The sequence below is a fragment of the Nothobranchius furzeri genome, chromosome 3 (assembly GCF_043380555.1).
Source record: "Nothobranchius furzeri strain GRZ-AD chromosome 3, NfurGRZ-RIMD1, whole genome shotgun sequence".
In the NCBI taxonomy this organism is placed as follows: domain Eukaryota; kingdom Metazoa; phylum Chordata; class Actinopteri; order Cyprinodontiformes; family Nothobranchiidae; genus Nothobranchius; species Nothobranchius furzeri.
The window spans coordinates 74,429,886-74,448,478 of NC_091743.1; the positions used below are offsets into that span (position 1 = coordinate 74,429,886).

The 18,593-nt window shown below is 42.0% G+C and overlaps 2 protein-coding genes across 4 annotated transcripts; one reads left to right on the forward strand and one right to left on the reverse strand.

Annotated features, from left to right (window-relative positions):
- Positions 1 to 168: 168 nt before the first annotated feature.
- LOC107384938 (actin-related protein 2/3 complex subunit 4) lies at positions 169 to 2,717 on the forward strand. Its single transcript, XM_015958463.3, has 6 exons — positions 169 to 303; positions 864 to 982; positions 1,216 to 1,327; positions 1,415 to 1,510; positions 1,595 to 1,765; positions 2,261 to 2,717. Exons 1-6 carry the CDS (start codon positions 301 to 303, stop codon positions 2,264 to 2,266), a joined length of 507 nt encoding a protein of 168 aa, XP_015813949.1. The 5' UTR covers positions 169 to 300; the 3' UTR covers positions 2,267 to 2,717.
- A 1,888-nt stretch (positions 2,718 to 4,605) lies between these two features.
- On the reverse strand, positions 4,606 to 18,206 carry LOC107384937 (6-phosphofructo-2-kinase/fructose-2,6-bisphosphatase 4). 3 transcript variants are annotated; one of them, XM_015958461.3, is made up of 14 exons: positions 12,479 to 12,754; positions 11,867 to 11,983; positions 11,682 to 11,778; positions 11,533 to 11,599; positions 11,373 to 11,447; positions 11,240 to 11,296; positions 11,040 to 11,161; positions 10,755 to 10,962; positions 10,515 to 10,661; positions 10,330 to 10,434; positions 8,420 to 8,549; positions 7,087 to 7,149; positions 6,933 to 6,997; positions 4,606 to 4,890 (listed from the first exon to the last, which is right to left on the reverse strand). In XM_015958461.3, the coding sequence occupies exons 1-14, from the start codon at positions 12,672 to 12,674 to the stop codon at positions 4,831 to 4,833; spliced, it is 1,509 nt and encodes a 502-aa protein (XP_015813947.1). In that variant the 5' UTR covers positions 12,675 to 12,754; the 3' UTR covers positions 4,606 to 4,830. The 3 variants fall into 3 exon arrangements, with proteins under 3 accessions (XP_015813947.1, XP_015813948.1, XP_015813946.1); XM_015958462.3 differs by lacking the exons at positions 4,606 to 4,890; positions 12,479 to 12,754 and adding exons at positions 5,766 to 6,022; positions 18,049 to 18,206; XM_015958460.3 differs by lacking the exon at positions 4,606 to 4,890 and adding an exon at positions 5,766 to 6,022.
- Between the last annotated feature and the right edge of the window lie 387 nt (positions 18,207 to 18,593).

Below are 18,593 nucleotides of genomic sequence, written 5' to 3' on the forward strand. Positions count from 1 at the left end.
TTTACGAATTAAATCAACACAACCATCATTTTAAAAATCAAGGTAACTTTTTTTAAAAGTCATAAAAGCAAAGACTCTCACCCCCCACTTGGTTAGACAAATGGATGCACCGCTGTAAGTGCTCGTTTTAGAAACCACTTCCCTGCTGGGCGGAGTTATACTTTCAAACAATGTATGCCCGCCTAACCCAACCAGAAAGGTGAATAGAACAAACGCACTCTTGCTTTACATTACCATGAAGAATTTACGGAAGAGTCGTACCAGGCGTGGCTGAGGAACTTCCTTCTTCACAGCTCAAAAATGGTAAGTCTCTTGCACTTTGCGAGTTTCTGAAAATATAGAATAATTTTGCGATTTCTTTCAACTCACTGCGACTTGACCTTAGCTAGCTAGCTATGTGTTCGAGTCACACAGATGGCGTTTGTTTGTGGCTGGCTTCAGTAACGGGCATCTTTCATACGGAATGGAGACTGAAGTGATTTAGCTGAGCTGTGTTCTGGGGCCTTTTTTCGTTCGTTAGTGTTACAGGTGGCTCTTTGAAAACACACGTTTTTAACGTTGTAAAATTACTAGCACAATTATGAGGTCTGATCAGCGATCTACTCTCACCTGGAGGCACCTCACTCACCGAGATTCAGCTTAATTCCTGCTTTTAATGCAGTTTTCTGCACAGACGACCGATAACTACTTTATTAAAGAAACCCTAAAACGGACAAAGTGAAAAATAATAAGGTTATATATGTATTAATTCATGTATGGATGCTCAGTTTTGGCTCAGGTGAGGTCGGTCTCACTGAGCTGGATCAACAGAACATCATCATGCAGGATTCCTGTTGCTAACCCTGATCTCTGTTCCTGCTCAGACAGCGACTCTGCGCCCGTATTTGAACGCTGTGAGGTCCACCCTGCAGGCAGCCCTCTGTCTGGAGAACTTCTCCTCTCAGGTGGTGGAGCGCCACAACAAACCGGAGGTAGAAGTCAGGTATGTTTATTGGCACAGAACCACCTGCAGTCTCGGTGGTGTCAAAATCCACTTTTTTCTTCCTGATGTTTCTCCTGCCCCTGAGCTCTCGGTGGATTATCTGCAGCTGACACACAAGTGTGGACTTGTGCTGACTTGCTGCAGCCCATTCGAAGGTGTCCTCCCAATGCAGCTAGAAAGCCGAGACTAGCTGGAAGTCAACATCTAAGAACCGCTCTGTTGTTGCTTTGCAGGAGCAGTAAGGAGCTGCTGCTTCAGCCTGTGGTGATCAGCCGGAATGAGAAGGAGAAGGTTCTCATTGAGGGGTCAATCAACTCTGTCAGAGTCAGCATTGCTGTCAAGCAGGTAATTAAATCCTTGATTGCCTTCTTAGCTGTTTTTATCATTGATTCAATGGGAGACATGATAAAACAACATTTGTGTTGATTGCAGGCAGACGAGATTGAGAAGATCCTTTGCCACAAGTTCATGCGTTTCATGATGATGAGAGCTGAGAACTTCTTCATCCTGAGGAGGAAACCAGTGGAGGTGATGCAGGGGTGGAGCTTGTGAGTTGTGCTAAGACGGTAACTGTACACAAACTTTATTTGTTGTTTGTTTATATTTCCTCAGGGATACGATATTAGCTTCTTGATTACCAACTTCCACACAGAGCAGATGTACAAACACAAGCTGGTGGACTTTGTCATCCACTTCATGGAGGAGATCGACAAGGAGATCAGCGAGATGAAACTGTCCGTCAACGCCAGGGCCCGTATTGTTGCAGAAGAATTCCTCAAAAATGTAAGTATCTTTTAACCGCCATGCTCGTTCGTTCTAGCCTAGTGAACTAGACCAAATTCTTGCTTTGCAAAGTTTGGTCTAGGCATGCTCCATTGGAACCTCAGCAGCTCCTACCAGGACTCTGGCTAGCCAATCACAGCTCTCTAGAGGGGTTTCAAACACATAAAGAGCTGTGATTGGTCCATAATGGTGGCCCAATCATAGTGCTCCATCTGCTTAGTGAACAATTCACAGAGCTTTATCTGCTTTGTGGGCCAATCAGGACACTCTATATGCCTGGTGGGTGGGATGATGCAACAGAGTGAAACAAGAGTATGTCACATTCATTGTCCAGTGGAATGCGGAGATCATTTGAAAGACAACGGTAGAACCCGCCCCACAACCGAGAGCCGTCAATGGAGCATGGCCAGACTAAATAATACATTTATTTAGTCTGGCTTGCCAGGCTACGTTTGTTCTTATGAGACTGAAATAATTAGATCCTTTCCTCCACAGTTCTAAAGACAGCGATGTCCTCGGTCTCACACACAAGCCTGGGACGCTTATCTGGACCAATCAGCATTTGAGAGAAGAACTGAAGACCCACGTGGAGAGGACAGAACACCCTCTGCCCTTGTCTCAAGCTTTTCCCCTGTACTCATGGATGCCAGTTCATGTATATAATGAAATGTTTACCAGTTTCATTTTCAGCCACTGAACAAATCCCCAAACAAAGGCGGGTCCTTAAAGTATTAATCCGGTTGATGTCCATGAAAACAGGGTCGCTCAGGACGAGAAGATGCAAATAAACCCGAGTCTGTGTTCGTCACCGTTTCAAATGTGTCTATAAAAATTGTTGGGGGAAGTGATCTAGCCGCGTTTAATCAACTAGAAAAAGAGAAGTCTCAGAGGACGTCACAGTAACCCATGAAAGAAAAAAATAATCAGAGAGAAATAAAGTCTTTTGTTTATATGTGAGTGTTGGGTTTTTAAAAAACGCCATACATGGTTCACGTCTGCTGGTGCGCGTATGAACAGAGGAAGTCGTTTTATTAGCTCACATTTATCTTTATACACTGTTCATAAAAGAAACAGGAAGTGGTTCAGCATATGAACATGTATTACTAAACCCAAATTATTCAACTAAAACCTAGAAGAGCTGCTAGATTTTACTAGATGAGATCTTATTTTACAGACAAGTCCTGACTCGTTACCAATCTGAGCCTTGGTTTTTCACTTAGTCTTTTTTTTACCTGCAATTTTAGATAAATCTTTCGGAAAAGGTTCATTCACTTTCATCTTCTGTTTGTGATTTGAAAGAATTCATAAAATCAATGAGCCTGTGTGAACTGTGTGCTGGTGACGGTTCTCAGTCAACCAGGTCATGGTAATCCAAAGAGGTTAAAATAAAGCTGACTGGACTTCTTTGGTTTCTAGAAGATGCTTCGCTTCTCATCTGAGGAGCTTTGTCTTTTCTGACTGGAATACGGGAGAGTCAAGCTTATAAGCTGTAGATGTCTGTTGTTGCTGAATGAGCTGAAACTACCTATGAATACCCACCTTAAGTCATTAGGCTTTATTATGTGGAAATGTTTGGATTATTGCAGAATGGTGTGACCTGAACTGAAACTGTTTTGGAAGTAGGTGTAAAGCTGCATTGTATGTGCTGGAAAGGGGAAATCTAGGTAGTTTCTGCTCGTTATGCAACAGTTTATAAGCTAGACTCCCATATTCCAGTCAGAACTGACAAAGCTCCTTGGATGAGAAACAAAACATCTTCAAGAAACCAAAGAAGTCTAGTTGCCTTCATTTGAACCCTTTTGGGTTAAGCCACAACTCTTGATTTTTAGAATATTAAAATGCAGATTTTTAGGAAAAATCATTTATATTCAACAGCTAATTTGACTTTGAATGGGTCAGCTGCTGCTTTTGGAAAACATCTGTTTCTTTGAGTCTGACAAAAACAACAGCTAATGTTCTCTACTTGGCTGATCAGTCACGTAAAGGAAACGTGGACATCAGAGCAGTGAGGAGTTGCTATGGAAGCCCAGGTCCAGACAGGAAAATAATTTGCATAGAAATGCATTTTCAGCAGCATTAATGCTTAGTAATATAACTATATGAAACACGCTGTTGTATCCACATCACATTCTAGTGGGTCATATGTAAATAATAGGCATATTTCGGGACATGCGTCATGCTCAGCCAGTGTGTTTTACCCTTGTTCTGCAAATCTGCTCCGGATATCAGTGAACCACAAAAAGTGAGTTTAACTTTCAGAAGGGCGGGAAATAGGAATTATTTAGAAGGGAAATAAAAAATAGGAGTTTACTTGCAAAGCAGACTGTGGCAAAAATGTTTTTTTTTTTTGTTGATTATGCTTTTTGATCATTTGGAGCCAAAATCAAAACTGAAATATACATTTTATTAAATGTACAGCTGGAGTTTTCCCTCTTTTTGAACATATTTAAATCAACAATTGGGGAAGGACTCATTTCTACTATTCCGTTAACATATGACAAAACAAATCTGGCGGTTTTAAAGGGTTTAGAAAAATAACATCTTTATTACATTTGAGCAGAAACAAATTGTTTTAAAGTTTATCTTAAATAACCAACTTCTGGCTGAGAGTTCTATTGTTTTGCATTTCAAATATGCTGCCTGAAATGTTTTCATATATGAAAACATGTTTTGTGCTTTCATCAACTTAAATACAGTAAATATACACACAACCCACAACTAAGAATAGCTAAAGCTAACATCACCCAACCCATTCAGTCAATCAGCAGATTCCATCTTTTTGTTTTCAGAGTTCAAATCCTACAGAATTGCACATTTTCACATGAAATGACGATTGCACAGTGAACTTCCACGTCAGCAGAAAAATCAGAAATGATTTTTAACACGTCGGAGTAACAATCAGGGTTAAATTTATGGCTGCACACGTTGAAACCCCAGTGATCAAAACATCTGTCAGACCAGATGTTTAGACACACACACACACACCAAACGTTCAGGTCCACCCATCACAAAGACCCAGGAGAGAGACAGAGGAGGTGTGACGTCAGCGTGACCAAATTCAGCTATCATAGGTGAGCAGGGACGGTTTGCAGGGCGTCTTCAGACGTACGATGGATGTCCACGTTCTGGAAGGAGGAATGCAGCGGTGTCAGGTGGGTTTTACACACACACACACATTTATCTTAGTGAGGACCATCTATTGACTTCCATTCCTATTTATGACTATATAGATCTTGACCACTTTAGTAGATTTCAGGTATCAAACTGAATGAGTGATGCACTAAAATGAGACCAGCTTAAAAGGTATTTTTATTTATTATCACCTCAATTTACATCAAGTGTGATTCAAATCTAATTTATTTGAAAATGTGTATTTTACATGTTTTAATCTTCCTACTAAGTTATCTTAGTTAGGGGGCAATATTATTTCAAGCACTCTGACCCTCTGTGGGTTTCTGTTCAGGTTGATGAATGGCAGCTTTGTTGTTCAACCTCTGAGACATCTTTGCATATGAGTGAATGAATCCTAAATGAGGAATGAATGGATGAATGACGGTACAACTGAAGGATTTACTAATAAACCTCATGACAACTTTAGTAAAATGAAGCACAAGAGTTTGGGATGGAGCCATAAGGTGGTTGAGCTGAGTTTATTCAGAACCAGGAGACAGAAATATGCCGCTCTTATTTCTGATCATTGGTATCAGTTTATTATACGAGCCTTCACAGCGTGCCAAGAGCAACTTTGCATCTGTGCAGAATCATCAAAAATCCTAGAAATAAACCAAACAGTTGATCTGAAATGTTGAGAAGTGCTTTAGAACGATTGAGCAAACAAAAAGCTTAAAACCAGTAAAACATGAATACATTTAAATCCGTTTCACACACAGATGTGATTGAAGCTTCCATAGATAAAGGTGCTGGCGCCTCGTAGCTTCACAGCTGGCCGAGGAGCGTCTGTTCTTTTGATTTTCATTCATTCATTCATTCTCCAAAAAACGAGAGAACATCTGTGACTAGATTATAATCAATACATTAGAAACTGGATTCCAGTTAATCACCACCACCAGCTCTTCTTGGGATATGAGAGGAAAGAGAAAAACAACAAAAAGACAAAAATAGGTGATGAGCTCAAAGTGAATGGTTCTGCAGGTGTAATGGATGGGGGGGGGGGGGTGATGGGGAGGGCTAACTGTGTCACTGATGAGCTGGCACAGTAATCAGAGCCTCCTCTGACATCCGAGTCACTTCTACGTTCTGTTTGATGAAAAACAAACAAACAGGATAAGGATTAAAAAAAAAGCACAAGGAAAGATGAAATCCATGCTCGCACATGAAAGGTTTAGCTCATGAAGTTTGTTGTTTGGAGTCTGGCGCCTTATCGCTGCCAACAACTTTTATGATTAAACTTCATCGGCTATAAGTATAAATAACAGCAGCTACTAAAACCAAAATCAAAAATCAAAACACACATGTTTAAATCTGCCTACAACCTCTGATTTTATTGAACTGTTTCTCTCTTTGTTTTTTCTTCTTTGGGTTTTATTATTGTTTTATTGTATTTTATTACGTGTTTTCTGTAAAGTGACCTTGGGTGTCCTGAAAGGCGCTTTTAAATAAAATGTATTATTATTATTATTATTACTACCCAGGAGGTGTCGTAGTCTCAAACATCTCAGAACATCTAAAGCTTATTAAATAGTTTGTTACTGGTTTTCTCTGGGAAAACTCAGGTTTGGGCTTTCTTCTGAAGTAATTACACGGTGTGTTCAGAACCAGATGCAGATTATAGAGAATGTGATAAAGTATATTTTTAATATGTTTTGACTGCACATCACTTTGGTACACGTCGCTGGTTTTAGAAGTACTGTTAAGATTAATTGGAATTTTCTTTAAAGTATTCTGTCTTCGTACCAATACAGGTTTCATTTTCTATTCTCTTTTTTATCTAAAATTACTTTATTCTTGAAATATTATTTGCATTTATTCAGCACATTTAGTTGTAGAACTCCACTTGTAGGTGTGCTTAGAAAAAATGGCCCAAAGAATGATCTAAAAGTGTTCAACCCTGCAGAGAAACACCCAACAACCCGTACATTCAGAACATGTTTCGGACCCATTTCCACTTTAAATAAAGAAAACCTCAGTGTTGCGTGTTCGTACCCACCTCGGGTTTTTCTCTGTGTGTGTTGACCGCTTCCACGTTTAAGCTGATAGACTCCACTTTACATCCTGTGAGTAAAGACGATATTTGTTTTATGGGAAAAGTTGTTGTTTCTACTGACGCTGCACATCAAACACCAATAAAACAGCAGCCTTACCGTAGGCCACGGGCGTCAGCTTCAGCACGGCGTGCAGGGGGCACTTCAGGTACGGCAGCTCCTCTGCAAACACAACATACATCAGCTCTAAAAAGCCAGCAGGACAACAAAGAAATTGTCATGTATTCTGCAGTAGGATTAGGCATCGTTTGATTTTGAACGATTCCAGTTCCAATTCCTTGTTTCGATTCACGATTCCGATTCTTTCAAGCCATGACATGTTTTACATGAACTAGCTAACCACAGGTCCTACTTGATGAAATAATCTTAACTTCAACATGAATTTTAATTCTATGAACGATAACATCACCTTCATTCAGACAAATACGTGTTTTGGAGAAAAAAAGAAAAAGACTTGCAGCACAACCAGTGTGTTTGTTTCTGACCACAACCAAAGTCTGGAAGAAGCCTCTGGGATGAGAGGCTAAATGTCTCCAACATATCCAGAAACGTCCAGCTGTTTTCAGCTAAAACTCTCAGGATGATCATGTCCAGGTTGACTGAGAACTACACCTCCATGCTGCAGCAGCTTCAGTCAGAACAGAAAGTGAGGCTTAAATGTAGCTGCTGTCAGTAACAATCTAACAGATTTTAAACATTAAAACTCTCAACAGAAATAGTTCAGTAAGGAAATTAAAATGTTCACAACTTTGTGTGTGATTTATTATAATTATTATTATTTATTGTGGCAGAAGCTGGTGTGGTCCACCACAGAGAAGCTGCTCTAGCATGATGACTTTAATTATTCTACAGATTAATGTTCAGCCTTCTGATGCTCACGCACGCACACACACACACACACGGCCGCACGCACACACACACACACACACACACACACACACACACACACACACACACGAGTGTTGGTGAGTGGCTGCGTCTGACTGCTGATGCTCTGTGTGTGTATGTTTCTATTTATTATTAAATCCACCGTGTTGACGTATTTTAACAAGTTTCCGCTACGCTGCAGGAGATAAAGTTTACATTACGGAGTAAAAGTTCGGCAGACGCGTTTGTTTATATCTGGGTGGGGGAGGGGGGACTCGGTGCTGCACACAGACAGCTGGAGTGATCAGCTCTGAAAAGTGTAGATCACAATTTGCAGATCACGTTTATTTTTCATGGAGATCGGCCGCGGATTCCTCTTCCGTCGGCATTCTAGGAATCGAAATAAAAAACTCTGAATGATTCCGGGAAAATTGAACAGTTGGAACCAGTTCCAATCGATGCTCGATGCCCAACCCTAGTTGCAGCAAGGATAAATGTTGCCATTTCTTGTGCAACCCTACTTTATAATGAATTATACGTCTTGAAATTCACTTAAAGCACCAACCTGCTGTCTTGTCTAAGAAGTAGGCCAGTAGGCAGCGCATGACAGCCTGGTGGCAGATAACTAGAACGTTCTCCTGCCTCTCCAGCTCCATGATGACTGGCTCCAACCGCTGCACCAGGTCCTCGTAAGACTGAGCACGGCAAAAGAATGAAAAGACAGATTAGATGGGCCGCACATATTCTCTAGCCTTTAACTGAATCCTCCATAAGGGTAGCATTAGTAACTAGGCAAGAGGCTAATGCTGTATCCATCTTCCTATGGAAGAGATAACGGGATGGACAAAAGGCACACACACACACACACACACACACACACACACACACACACACACACACACACACAGTGTGTTTAGAAACCAGCTGTGATCATCCCAGTTTGTTTCACAGAAACAGGCTACAGAAGAGGACATAACCTTTTTACAGAATAAAGGGTATTATTTGGCGTAATGTGAGAACATTAAAGCCTTTCATAAGATGGTGAATCCAGGTCGGTCAAAGGGCAGACTGGTATCTTACTGGTCATGTCGCAGAACCAACTTTTTGTCCAGTCCTAAAATGGGACCTCTTGTAATACAGAAAACATATTTACTCACTAGAGAATGGTAATCTGTTGTGAACTACAAAGTCAGGATCTGGAAACCTCTTTTCCTGTTTAATGGGTTACTGGTGGGAACCTCCAGGTCCAAACTAATAACGTGATATGAGCCTGCTGGACGCTGAGCTGTTCGAGTGGGTGGAACTGCTATAAAACATTGTAAAGTCATTCAATCATAAGATTATTTACCCACTGAACCCAATTAATCTAACACATCACCACGCTGATTATTCGGTCAGAGCAGAATTACACGATCAACACTAGTATAGCACAGTGTTGCCAACTCGGCGACTTTGTCACTGTTCCTAACGACTTTTTGACCCCCCTCAACGACTTTTTTCCAAAAAGCGCCTAGCGACAAACTTAGCGACATTTCTCAGGACCCGTTGCTACTTTCTGTAGAACTTTCATGTAGATATTCCCTACAGATTAGCAACAAAGAAACCGTTTGCACTCTGAACCGTTCTTCCGGGAGTAAGGAAAGAGAACGATAATCTGCGCATGTGCACGAGGACTGACCAATCATAAACCGTTTTCGGCCGGTCTGATTCGCTGAAGCTGCAGAGCTGGAGACCGCCGATTTACGTCTGCTGCTTTCATATTGCTGCAGGCTCACGCTTCTACTAGAGACGGCGCGGGCGTCAACCTGCCATCTCTGGTTCTGCAGCCGTCAGACACTTTGGTTTTTCCTGCATTTGGCAAATAAAGTCATCGGGAGTTTCAACTACCGTACCGTTTACACACGCAGCTCTGTGGCTCATCTGAATTTCCTTCAGTGACACAGGGATGGTTATACTATGAGACACCCGCTCCCTTTTGCTCGGAGCGCCGTTATTATCACGATGGAGAGAATACACAACAGAGAAGTTGAGAAACTATGAGGTGTAAAAAAACAGCTTTTTAGGAAAATGTCTGTGAGAATGAGGAGAGCAGGAGGTCTGAGTTATATCCTACAACAGAACTGTTTGGATCACCACACCATATCTGTTTTAATGCCACTTTATTGGTAGTTTTGGAATTTATTGTACATATCAAAGCAATTTGGGCCATTTTAATCATACTAATTAATAACTTTAACATATAACATAGTATTTATTTTCCTCCCTTTTAGTCCTATTATATATATATATATATTAGATGCCATAGAGAAAACGAACGCTAATGTGGCGTGATGACGTCATCAATATGTAAATAAGCACGTGACGTCATCTGGCGACATCTAGTGACTTTTGGGGGGAACTTCAGCTACTTTCAGTCAAAAACAGTTGGCAACACTAGTATAGCAGCTTAGATAAATCAGAAATACGGTCTCTGACCTCTCCCTTTGGGTACCGATAGCGATATTTGTCCTGATCCCTCAGGGCAAACTCCAGGGGGTAGTTTTCCTGAATCTCCTCGTACATCAGCTCCTCACACACACCCTGAAAACACAATCACAAAAACAGCTTCATCCTCAGCACTAAATAACCGACTACAGCTGCTCAGCGGCCTGCGGACTCACAGCATCGATCTCATTAAGGACTTTCCACTGTTCATATGGAACATCCAGAGCTTCTGCCGTCTGAATGGTCCTCTTCATCTGACTCGTCCACACCTTCAGGTCTTGGATATTCTGCGTCTGAATGAACTGACTGAGCTTCTTAGCAAACTGCACACAAAAAAGGTTTTTATTAATAGAAAAAAAAAAAGGAAAGGCAGCACTTGTGAAGATGTTTTTATTGGTTTGGGAGATTTTTCATACCTCTTTGCCTCTCGTCGTGAGACCAGAGTCCCCCCCAATCCGACCCTTGACATTCAGTTCACTTTCTCCATGACGACACAGGTAGATGGAGCGTGGAGTGATGTGAATGTTCATGAGGTAGTAGACGATCCGGCTCTGGATGTGATCCAACACCCTGTTGACCAAATATCTCTGACCAACATCTATGATTTTGATGTAGGAAAGCTCCCTGAGAGAAGACGACACACACATCACAGACATATGTTCAACCCTTCAAACATCCCTCCCACTTGATTTCCTCCTCACCTGTCTGAAACCTCATCTAACGTTTCATAAGAGTTTTCATAACACTTGATCCTCTTCATAAAATCCTCCACGGCTTCTTCCGTGTTGCAGTTGGTGTAGTCCGGGCTTCCCAGCTTCACTTGCTTTGAACCAGAGCACCAGAAGAGCAGCGAGTGAATAAAAGTTCAGTTCCTCCAGAGGCTAAACAATCCGACACTCACCACTATATTCTCCTGTATAACTTCTGGGTCTTCACACACAGACTCTACAAAGAACACCTGAGAAAAGAGGAAAGACGGAGTGACCATCAACAGAAGTGACAACCCGACCTGGAGCTGGACCACAACAACTCACCTTAAAGCCGTTCTGTTCCGCAAACTGAATAATGGTGCCCCTTCTTTCTCTGGTGGTGTTGGTTGCATCAAACACCTACAAACACAAGAGCAGCGTGTTGAGTTATACGCCAACCATGAAAAATGCATAAACATATCTACACAACCAGTGTTTGACCTACAGCCACTTGGCCTCCTTCTTCTGTGAGATACTGTCTCACGTCGTTCAGCGCTGCTGAAGCACACTGCCTGAGAAGACAGAAAACAGCACAGCTATGACTATTACAGTCATTGTTTATTGAACTGATATGAACCAAAAGTAGTTCAGTACCTTCTGATCTTTAACCCCTCCTCATTATCTGGACGGAAAAACTCAAAGGACTTGTAGATCTTCATAAATTCTCTTCTGTATTGTCCCACGTTGAATTCTGCAGAGAAAGAAAAAGTAAAAATTTCTACTTGTTTAATTCCCACCTTTCACTCGTGCTGGCAGCTAAACATCTGGAGTGGTCTTACCTCTGGTAGGCACTCCAATCCAGTTAAGATAGCGGGTCAGCTTCTTAGAGATGTACGTTTTTCCTCTGGCGGGAAGTCCCACAGTCACGATCAGAGTCGGACAGTTGGTCATACAAACTGAAACAAAACAGAGCATGTATTGATCATTCATGATCAACAAGGGTGTTATAAAACAGATTTTAATTACACTTTCTGTGTTATTATTGCCTTGCTGCATCATAAAAATGTAATGTTGACCTGCCAAATCAGAGCAGAGGTCACTGTGGTTTCAGCCTGCAGATTCCCAGATTTATGACACAAAAAACAGGGAGCAGAAAGGCATCAGGGTTATACTTTCTGAAATCAGAATTTTTGGATGTCACCTGGAAAACAGCTCTTTATTGTTAATGGCAGCTACTGCCCTAGCCGGTTGATTCTAACTTCACCTGTCCGGGTTGCGGGTTTTAAACAGCGCATCCACCACGTGAACCCCTTACGTAACCGTGTGGACCCGTCGCTGCTCACCGTGCCGGGTTAAACCTTGCGTTCGGTTGCGTGTCTGCTGCTAAAGTAAGTTTGATTCAATAAACCGCAAAAAGATGCGAACATCATGCCGCCACGTCGCATACGCACCCCTTCGATGAGAAATGTGTTTCTCTGGAAGGCCATTTTTATTCGGCATCCATATCTTCTTTAGTGGGTTTTGGGTGAGTTCCCGCGGATTTGGAGATTTGTCCTCCATTCCGTCCTGCGAGGAGCTGGAGGCAGCCGCAGCGCCGACACGGGGGAGCTTTCCGTGGCGCTGCTCGGATGGTGACCGGCGTTTCATCCGCGCGGCGGCTCTCTGGAGACTGTGACGGTCTCGAGCTCGACTTGAGCTCGCTCTTTTCTGCGTTATTGTCACGTGCCTCTACGGAAACCTACAATTTACCGTAATCAATGTAGTGTAAGCGCAGCAGGAATTTTGCCTGTACCATAAGTAAAAAAATGCCGCGCGCTTTAAAATAAACGTCAAAGCGACGGAGAGCAACAAAAACTTAAAATCCAGGTGTGAATAAGAATTATTCAGTCAAACAATTTAAAGCACGTTAGATTTCACAGGAAGTGGAGCGCAGGTGAAGTGGTAACATGTCAAAATAAACCATAAACATCCACCTCAAAAGGCATTGCCTTAAATGTTTAAGCAAATGTAAAATATAATTCAAGTAGACATCAATAACATAACATTTGTTAGAAACATTTTAATTTTAAAATGAATTATTCTGAGTGTGAATGGATGAATGACATGTGTTGCAAAGCATCTAACCCTCTCAGGCTCAAAACAAGTTTTGGTAAATGGACGAACATAGTCCTTCAGAGTTAAAAATGCTCATGAAATACGAATGTGGAGTAACCGAGTAAGTAGGTTTAAACGTTGCACATCTGCAAAGCCTGTCTCCAGAGGGTTAATAATGAATCCAATTTAGTCTCAAATCCATTTTTGATGGTCACATCTCTTCTTGATCCCCTTGCACACACTTTTTAAAGGAACTCAGGTTATTCTGAACCACACAGATCTTTCATGCTCACTTCCTTCTGTTCTTCCATGATCACACCTCTGGCTTCTTGTTTTGGATAATTCAGCTGTTGAAGAATAAAATATAAATAAATCAATTCTGGAACCTCTGATGATTTAGCATGATGCTTATCTTTCCCCAGGGCATCATGAATCCTGACTGTTTATTTGTGAAAGTTTGATTAGGACCCTGAAGAGACATTGCTGAGCTTGTTTGTCTTGTCTGGCCTGCAGCATGAGGCTGTCTTACGTAGCCTGACCTTTGTAGCTTTTTTGTTCTTCAACCAGTTTAAAACCTCCTGCAGCTGTTTAGGTTATTGACTTTGCATATGAAAAGGGTGATGTGACATCCTAATGAGGTTTAGGGGATCACATACCTGACTATAGTCTTTCAAATCTGCAGGCAATATGCAAGCATGCTAATAGTTGCTAATAAATGAGAAATGACCTGCACTTGTACAGCACCTATGAGAGTAAGGACTCCAATTCATCCATTCACACACACACACACTCACAAGCTGGTGGGGATGAGCTACGATGTAGCCACAGCTGCCCTGGGGCGTGCTGACAGAGGCGAGGCTGCTGAGCACTGGTGCCACTGGTTCCTCTGTCCACCACCAGTGGGCAAGATGGGTTGAGTGTCTTGCCCAAGGACACAACAGCAGAATACTCAGTCCGAAGCCAGGATTGAACCTGCAACCTTCTGATTACTGGACAACCCGCTCAACCTATTGAGCTACTGCTGCCCCAGTAGCAGGTTGTCCTGTTCTTGATGGCAGGTCAATCATGCCATGTTTTTGTTTTTGCAGAATATATGTTTTAAATAAAAGATGAGTAATCAGTTTTAAAAGGCTGAATTCACTTTTCTTTACAAGTAATAACAGAAGTGTCGTGCATGCAACCAAACGTTTTTCTGTTCCTCTAAACTTTGTGATGCGAATAAGAGGAATCCTAACTTTTTCCAAACTATGTTGCCTTGCTGTTTCTGTCAGAGTTTAAGTAACCATTAATGTGTGACGAGGGCTCTAAGAAACCCAGTTGTTGCAATGTTGAAACTGTATGTTTGAGATTCTGTAATCTAGCGTCGCAGTTTTCTGTTGTTTTTTAATGAAACCTGTTGCCAGATGTTTGCTTGCTTCAATGGACAATCCTTGCAAAATGAAATGTTGACAATCTGAGCTACCTGCATGGCATAATACTCCATGAACCAGCCAAGACTCTGAAATTCATTAACAGGACCTAAAAATGTGGTTTAAGAAAGTCTGTCTCACTAAATATGAATTTTTGCAAGACACAGAATTTAAAATACGAAGTTCATGTCACAAAATAATGTATTTAGAAATTTTAAACTTCAAATTTAACTTCAGCTATTGTTAATAACATATTGTGTTCAAAATTCGATCATTGATTATTTATAAACTCAAATAAAAAAGAAACGTTCCTATTTGGATTGCTTAATTTTGGAGCCTCACATTGTCAGCTTTGATCCAGGCATGAGCAATCAATTTTGGATCAAGTTGAACAGCATGGACCAGTTAACCATGTATTTGCTAAAACCTGCTGTAACCATAGACATGAACATGTAGCCATGCCATTGGGCACTAGAGAGTGTAACAGCATCGCAGCCATATTGCATGGGTTCCTCAATCTCCAAACCCAACTGGAGCCAACACAGAGTGGGCAACTAGGCCCATTTTTTGTGCAGCCTACGGTTGCAACAACCTGCATACTACTGAAAACAGATCATGTGGGATTGACTTTTTTAGCCTACCTGTTGGGTTTTTATATTTAAATGTATTTTATTTAATAATACTTATTTTTAATCATCATGTCATACCATATATCAGATTTTGTTAAAATCATAATAAATAATGATTTTAGCAAAAATAAATGGGCTCTTTCGGGTCTCTTCTGGGGTTGGACACCCCTGGGTCCCGGGCCACTGAGCTCCAAGCTCGGCCTGCCCTGGAGTAGGCGGCTGCGGGCAGGCCTGGGCACTTGCAATTATTATCCCATAGGGCTCTGGTGTGGCTGCTGGTTGGTCCCCCCGGGGTGATCCCCTGCACCTCTTGGGAGGGGGGGTTGGGGCTTCTTCGGCGGCAGGCCTCCCTGAGGTCTCCACGCTCCAGGGGAGACCTCTGGATCTCTGAGTCTTGGAACTCCTCCATCTTCCACTGGTCTTTAGGGGCAGGTCTGTGGCCCCTCACACACACTATTGAACACTCCTATAGAGAAACCTTGCATACACAAGTGCATGTAGACACACAGGTGCTCACATGGTGCTCTCACTTGGGCATTTTTAACATGTAACCTAAGGCTGTGGCTGGCACAAAATGCACTATGAATTATTACCGTGTGCTTTTCGGCAAAAACTGTCACAGTTATACATCCTCATGCAGTAGACGCAGTGATTTTTTGTTCTGTTGTATTTTTGTGTGTCCCCCCTTTTTTCTCTCTCTCTCTCTTTTTCTGCAGGTATAGAAGCATTCTTGTACATCCTTTATTGTTTATTTTTGTGAACCTTTTTCCCCAAGCACCCCCCAAGTTTTGGTATCAGGCAAGGCATTATAGGTGGAGCTACAATGCTCCACCTGGGAGAGTAAAACTATAAGGCTTGGGAGCAATTGGGGACCCATCCAGCCTCTCATCGTTGGAGAGTGCGTCTGATGGAGCGCTGCGTACGTACCTCCAACCACAGCAGCAGCAGCCTGCTGACCACTGAAGTGATACTCACTGTACACACCACTATACACACCCCCTTGGATGTGTGTGTGTGTGTGTGTGTGTGTGTGTGTGTGTGTGTGTGTGTGATCACTACACAAGCTCAACAGTCCACGTTGCATCTACACATACAATGTTGTCACGTCTATATGATGAATGTGGTTGTAATGCATCAGGTGGGTCTGCATAAACACACTGTGTCACATGATCAAATGAGCAGGATTTGATTGGGCTCAATACTGCTCAACTTGATCCAAACTTGATTGCTCATGCCTGTCATGCAGAAATGTAAGTCTAAGAAACATCAAATTTGAATTTCTGGAATTAACTAATCAATAATAAGGACTAGATAAATTTTCATTGGAATTTTCATACAAAAAATATTCTTCAATTTTTTTTTTTACAATTAAATATTTTTAAGTGCTTACTGAAGACTGGAGAAAGTGAATATAAAGACACAAAGTAAAATAAAATTAGGGTGTTTTAAATGTAATGCCTAACAAACTCCAGTCCGGTGAGGCTGTTTCCCTTTCAGGGTTATTTGGAATTGAGGGGAAAAAACTAAAACCTCATTGTTGCAATTATGATTGACTTTGAGAAATCACTAAAAACATTTTTATTAGTTAAATATTCTGAAGCTCAGTCAGGAACACGGGCGTTTGTCAGTGATGGTAGATTTCTCTCATTGTAGATGAAGTCCATAAGGTGGCACCATTGTACTCTCCCCTACTTTCAATGAGTTGTCTCAGACTTCCTACCAGAATAAACACTGACATCTCAAATGTCAAAAATCACTGTTCGTAACAATATGCCAGACATGTTTTATTTAATGTCTCCACATTCGGAGTGAAAATAAACTAAGTTTAATGAGTGAAATGCAGCAACACCTAAAAAACATTAGTCATAACTCAGTTAGATTCGCATTCAGGTTAGTAGGCCTATCTGTGATGTGCTGATTATATTCAGCTCAGAGTCCGTCTTTGTGAAGGAGCAACAGGGCTCATGACCTAAATGTAGTGAGATGGAGGTTTTCTAATTAAATATAGCTGCTTCATTTCAAATCTGCTCCTAGACTAAAATATATGTCAGGTTCATCAGGTCCATGCAGAAGAATGGAACCAGCAAGGCGTGTTTTCAGATTTCCAGTTTTACAGAAAAACATTGCTGTTAGTTAGTTAGTATTCTCTGTTAAATTTTCTCTTCAGTGAAGCTTTTGGTAACATTTGCATGCAGTTTTTAGTCTGTTAAGCATGAAGTGAGTGAGGTGTCTTTACACCAGCACATGAACAGGAAGCAGAGCTGCAGCTCCTCCTCCTCTCTCCTTCCTCCTCCAGAACAGCTGCCAGGATCTGATTGCAACTAGCTGCCCTTAGCATGAACAAGTCACTTCCCAATATAGAAATCTGTGATAACTTAACACTTCTCGGTTAATCCACATTAGTGTGTGCGTGTGTGTGTGTACGCGCGCGTGTGTGCATGTGCGTCTGTTGCACTGCAGCAGCAGTCAGCTGTGCAGCCTCAAAAAGAAAACAAAGCTCGTTTGCAACACGATCGCGTTGATAAATCCATACAGAACCAACATAAACATTTACTGGAATATGTCATCCTGTCTCTTTGGATTCGCATCGTCATCATAATTATTGTTATTATTATGAAACTAACTGCCTCCACTCCTTTCCCTGCATCCCCATCACGTCTCAGCACAGCCAAGCCTGTTTGCCCATAAACAGCAGAGATTACAGCCTGATGCTCGAATGTAGGGGAAAGGTGAAAGCGCCAGTCTTGTTTACGTCCTCGTGGGTTTCTCGACGCGCGTCGATCTCATCCTGGCTCCGTCTAAAGCCACTGTTTTGTTAGAAATAAATAAAACACGGGAAACAGACAGGCTACGCTAAACAGATAGAGCGGTGAATGCGACTCGTCTTACCCGCCTTGCCCTGGCTCAGCGCGGACTTGGATCGGCTGGAGCAGCCTCTCATCGTTGGAGTGTCTGATGGAGCGCTGCGTGCGTCCCTCCAACCACAGCAGCAGCAGCCTGCCGACCACTGAAGTGATGCTCACTGTACACACCACTATACACACCCCCTTGGACGTGTGTGTGTGTGTGTGTGTGTGTGTGTGTGTGTGTGTGTGTGTGTGTGTGTGTGTGTGTGTGTGTGTGTGTGTGTGTGTGTGTGTGTGTGTGTGTGTGTGTGTGAGTCAGCTAGGAGGATTAGGTAAGGAGGAAGGCTTTTACGAAAAAAGATGTGATGAAATCTACCTGCCTCCTCCCATTAGACATCTGGGGAAGGATGCCACACCTGTACGGAAAGGGTTGGACTCTTTACATTTGGGATCACGATAAAGAATATTTGTGTCAGTCTCAAAGCTTTTGACCAAGTGAAACCCCTTTTTTGTTTTGTGAATTAGGACGTTTGAATGTCAGATTGATGGCCTCAGTGACTCAGACTCCAGACCGCTGTGATTGTGAGG

Coding starts and splice junctions, on each gene's coding strand:
- LOC107384938 (XM_015958463.3), top strand. Junction 983..1,215: donor AAACCGGAGGTAGAAGTCAG/GTATGTTTATTG, acceptor GTTGCTTTGCAG/GAGCAGTAAGGAGCTGCTGC. Junction 1,328..1,414: donor TCAGCATTGCTGTCAAGCAG/GTAATTAAATCC, acceptor TGTTGATTGCAG/GCAGACGAGATTGAGAAGAT.
- LOC107384937 (XM_015958461.3), bottom strand. CDS start 12,674: ATGAAACGCCGGTCACCATCCGAGCAGCGCCACGGAAAGCTCCCCCGT. Junction 11,984..12,478: donor ACACATTTCTCATCGAAGGG/GTGCGTATGCGA, acceptor GTTTTGTTTCAG/TTTGTATGACCAACTGTCCG. Junction 7,150..8,419: donor CTTCTTAGACAAGACAGCAG/GTTGGTGCTTTA, acceptor TTGTGTTTGCAG/AGGAGCTGCCGTACCTGAAG.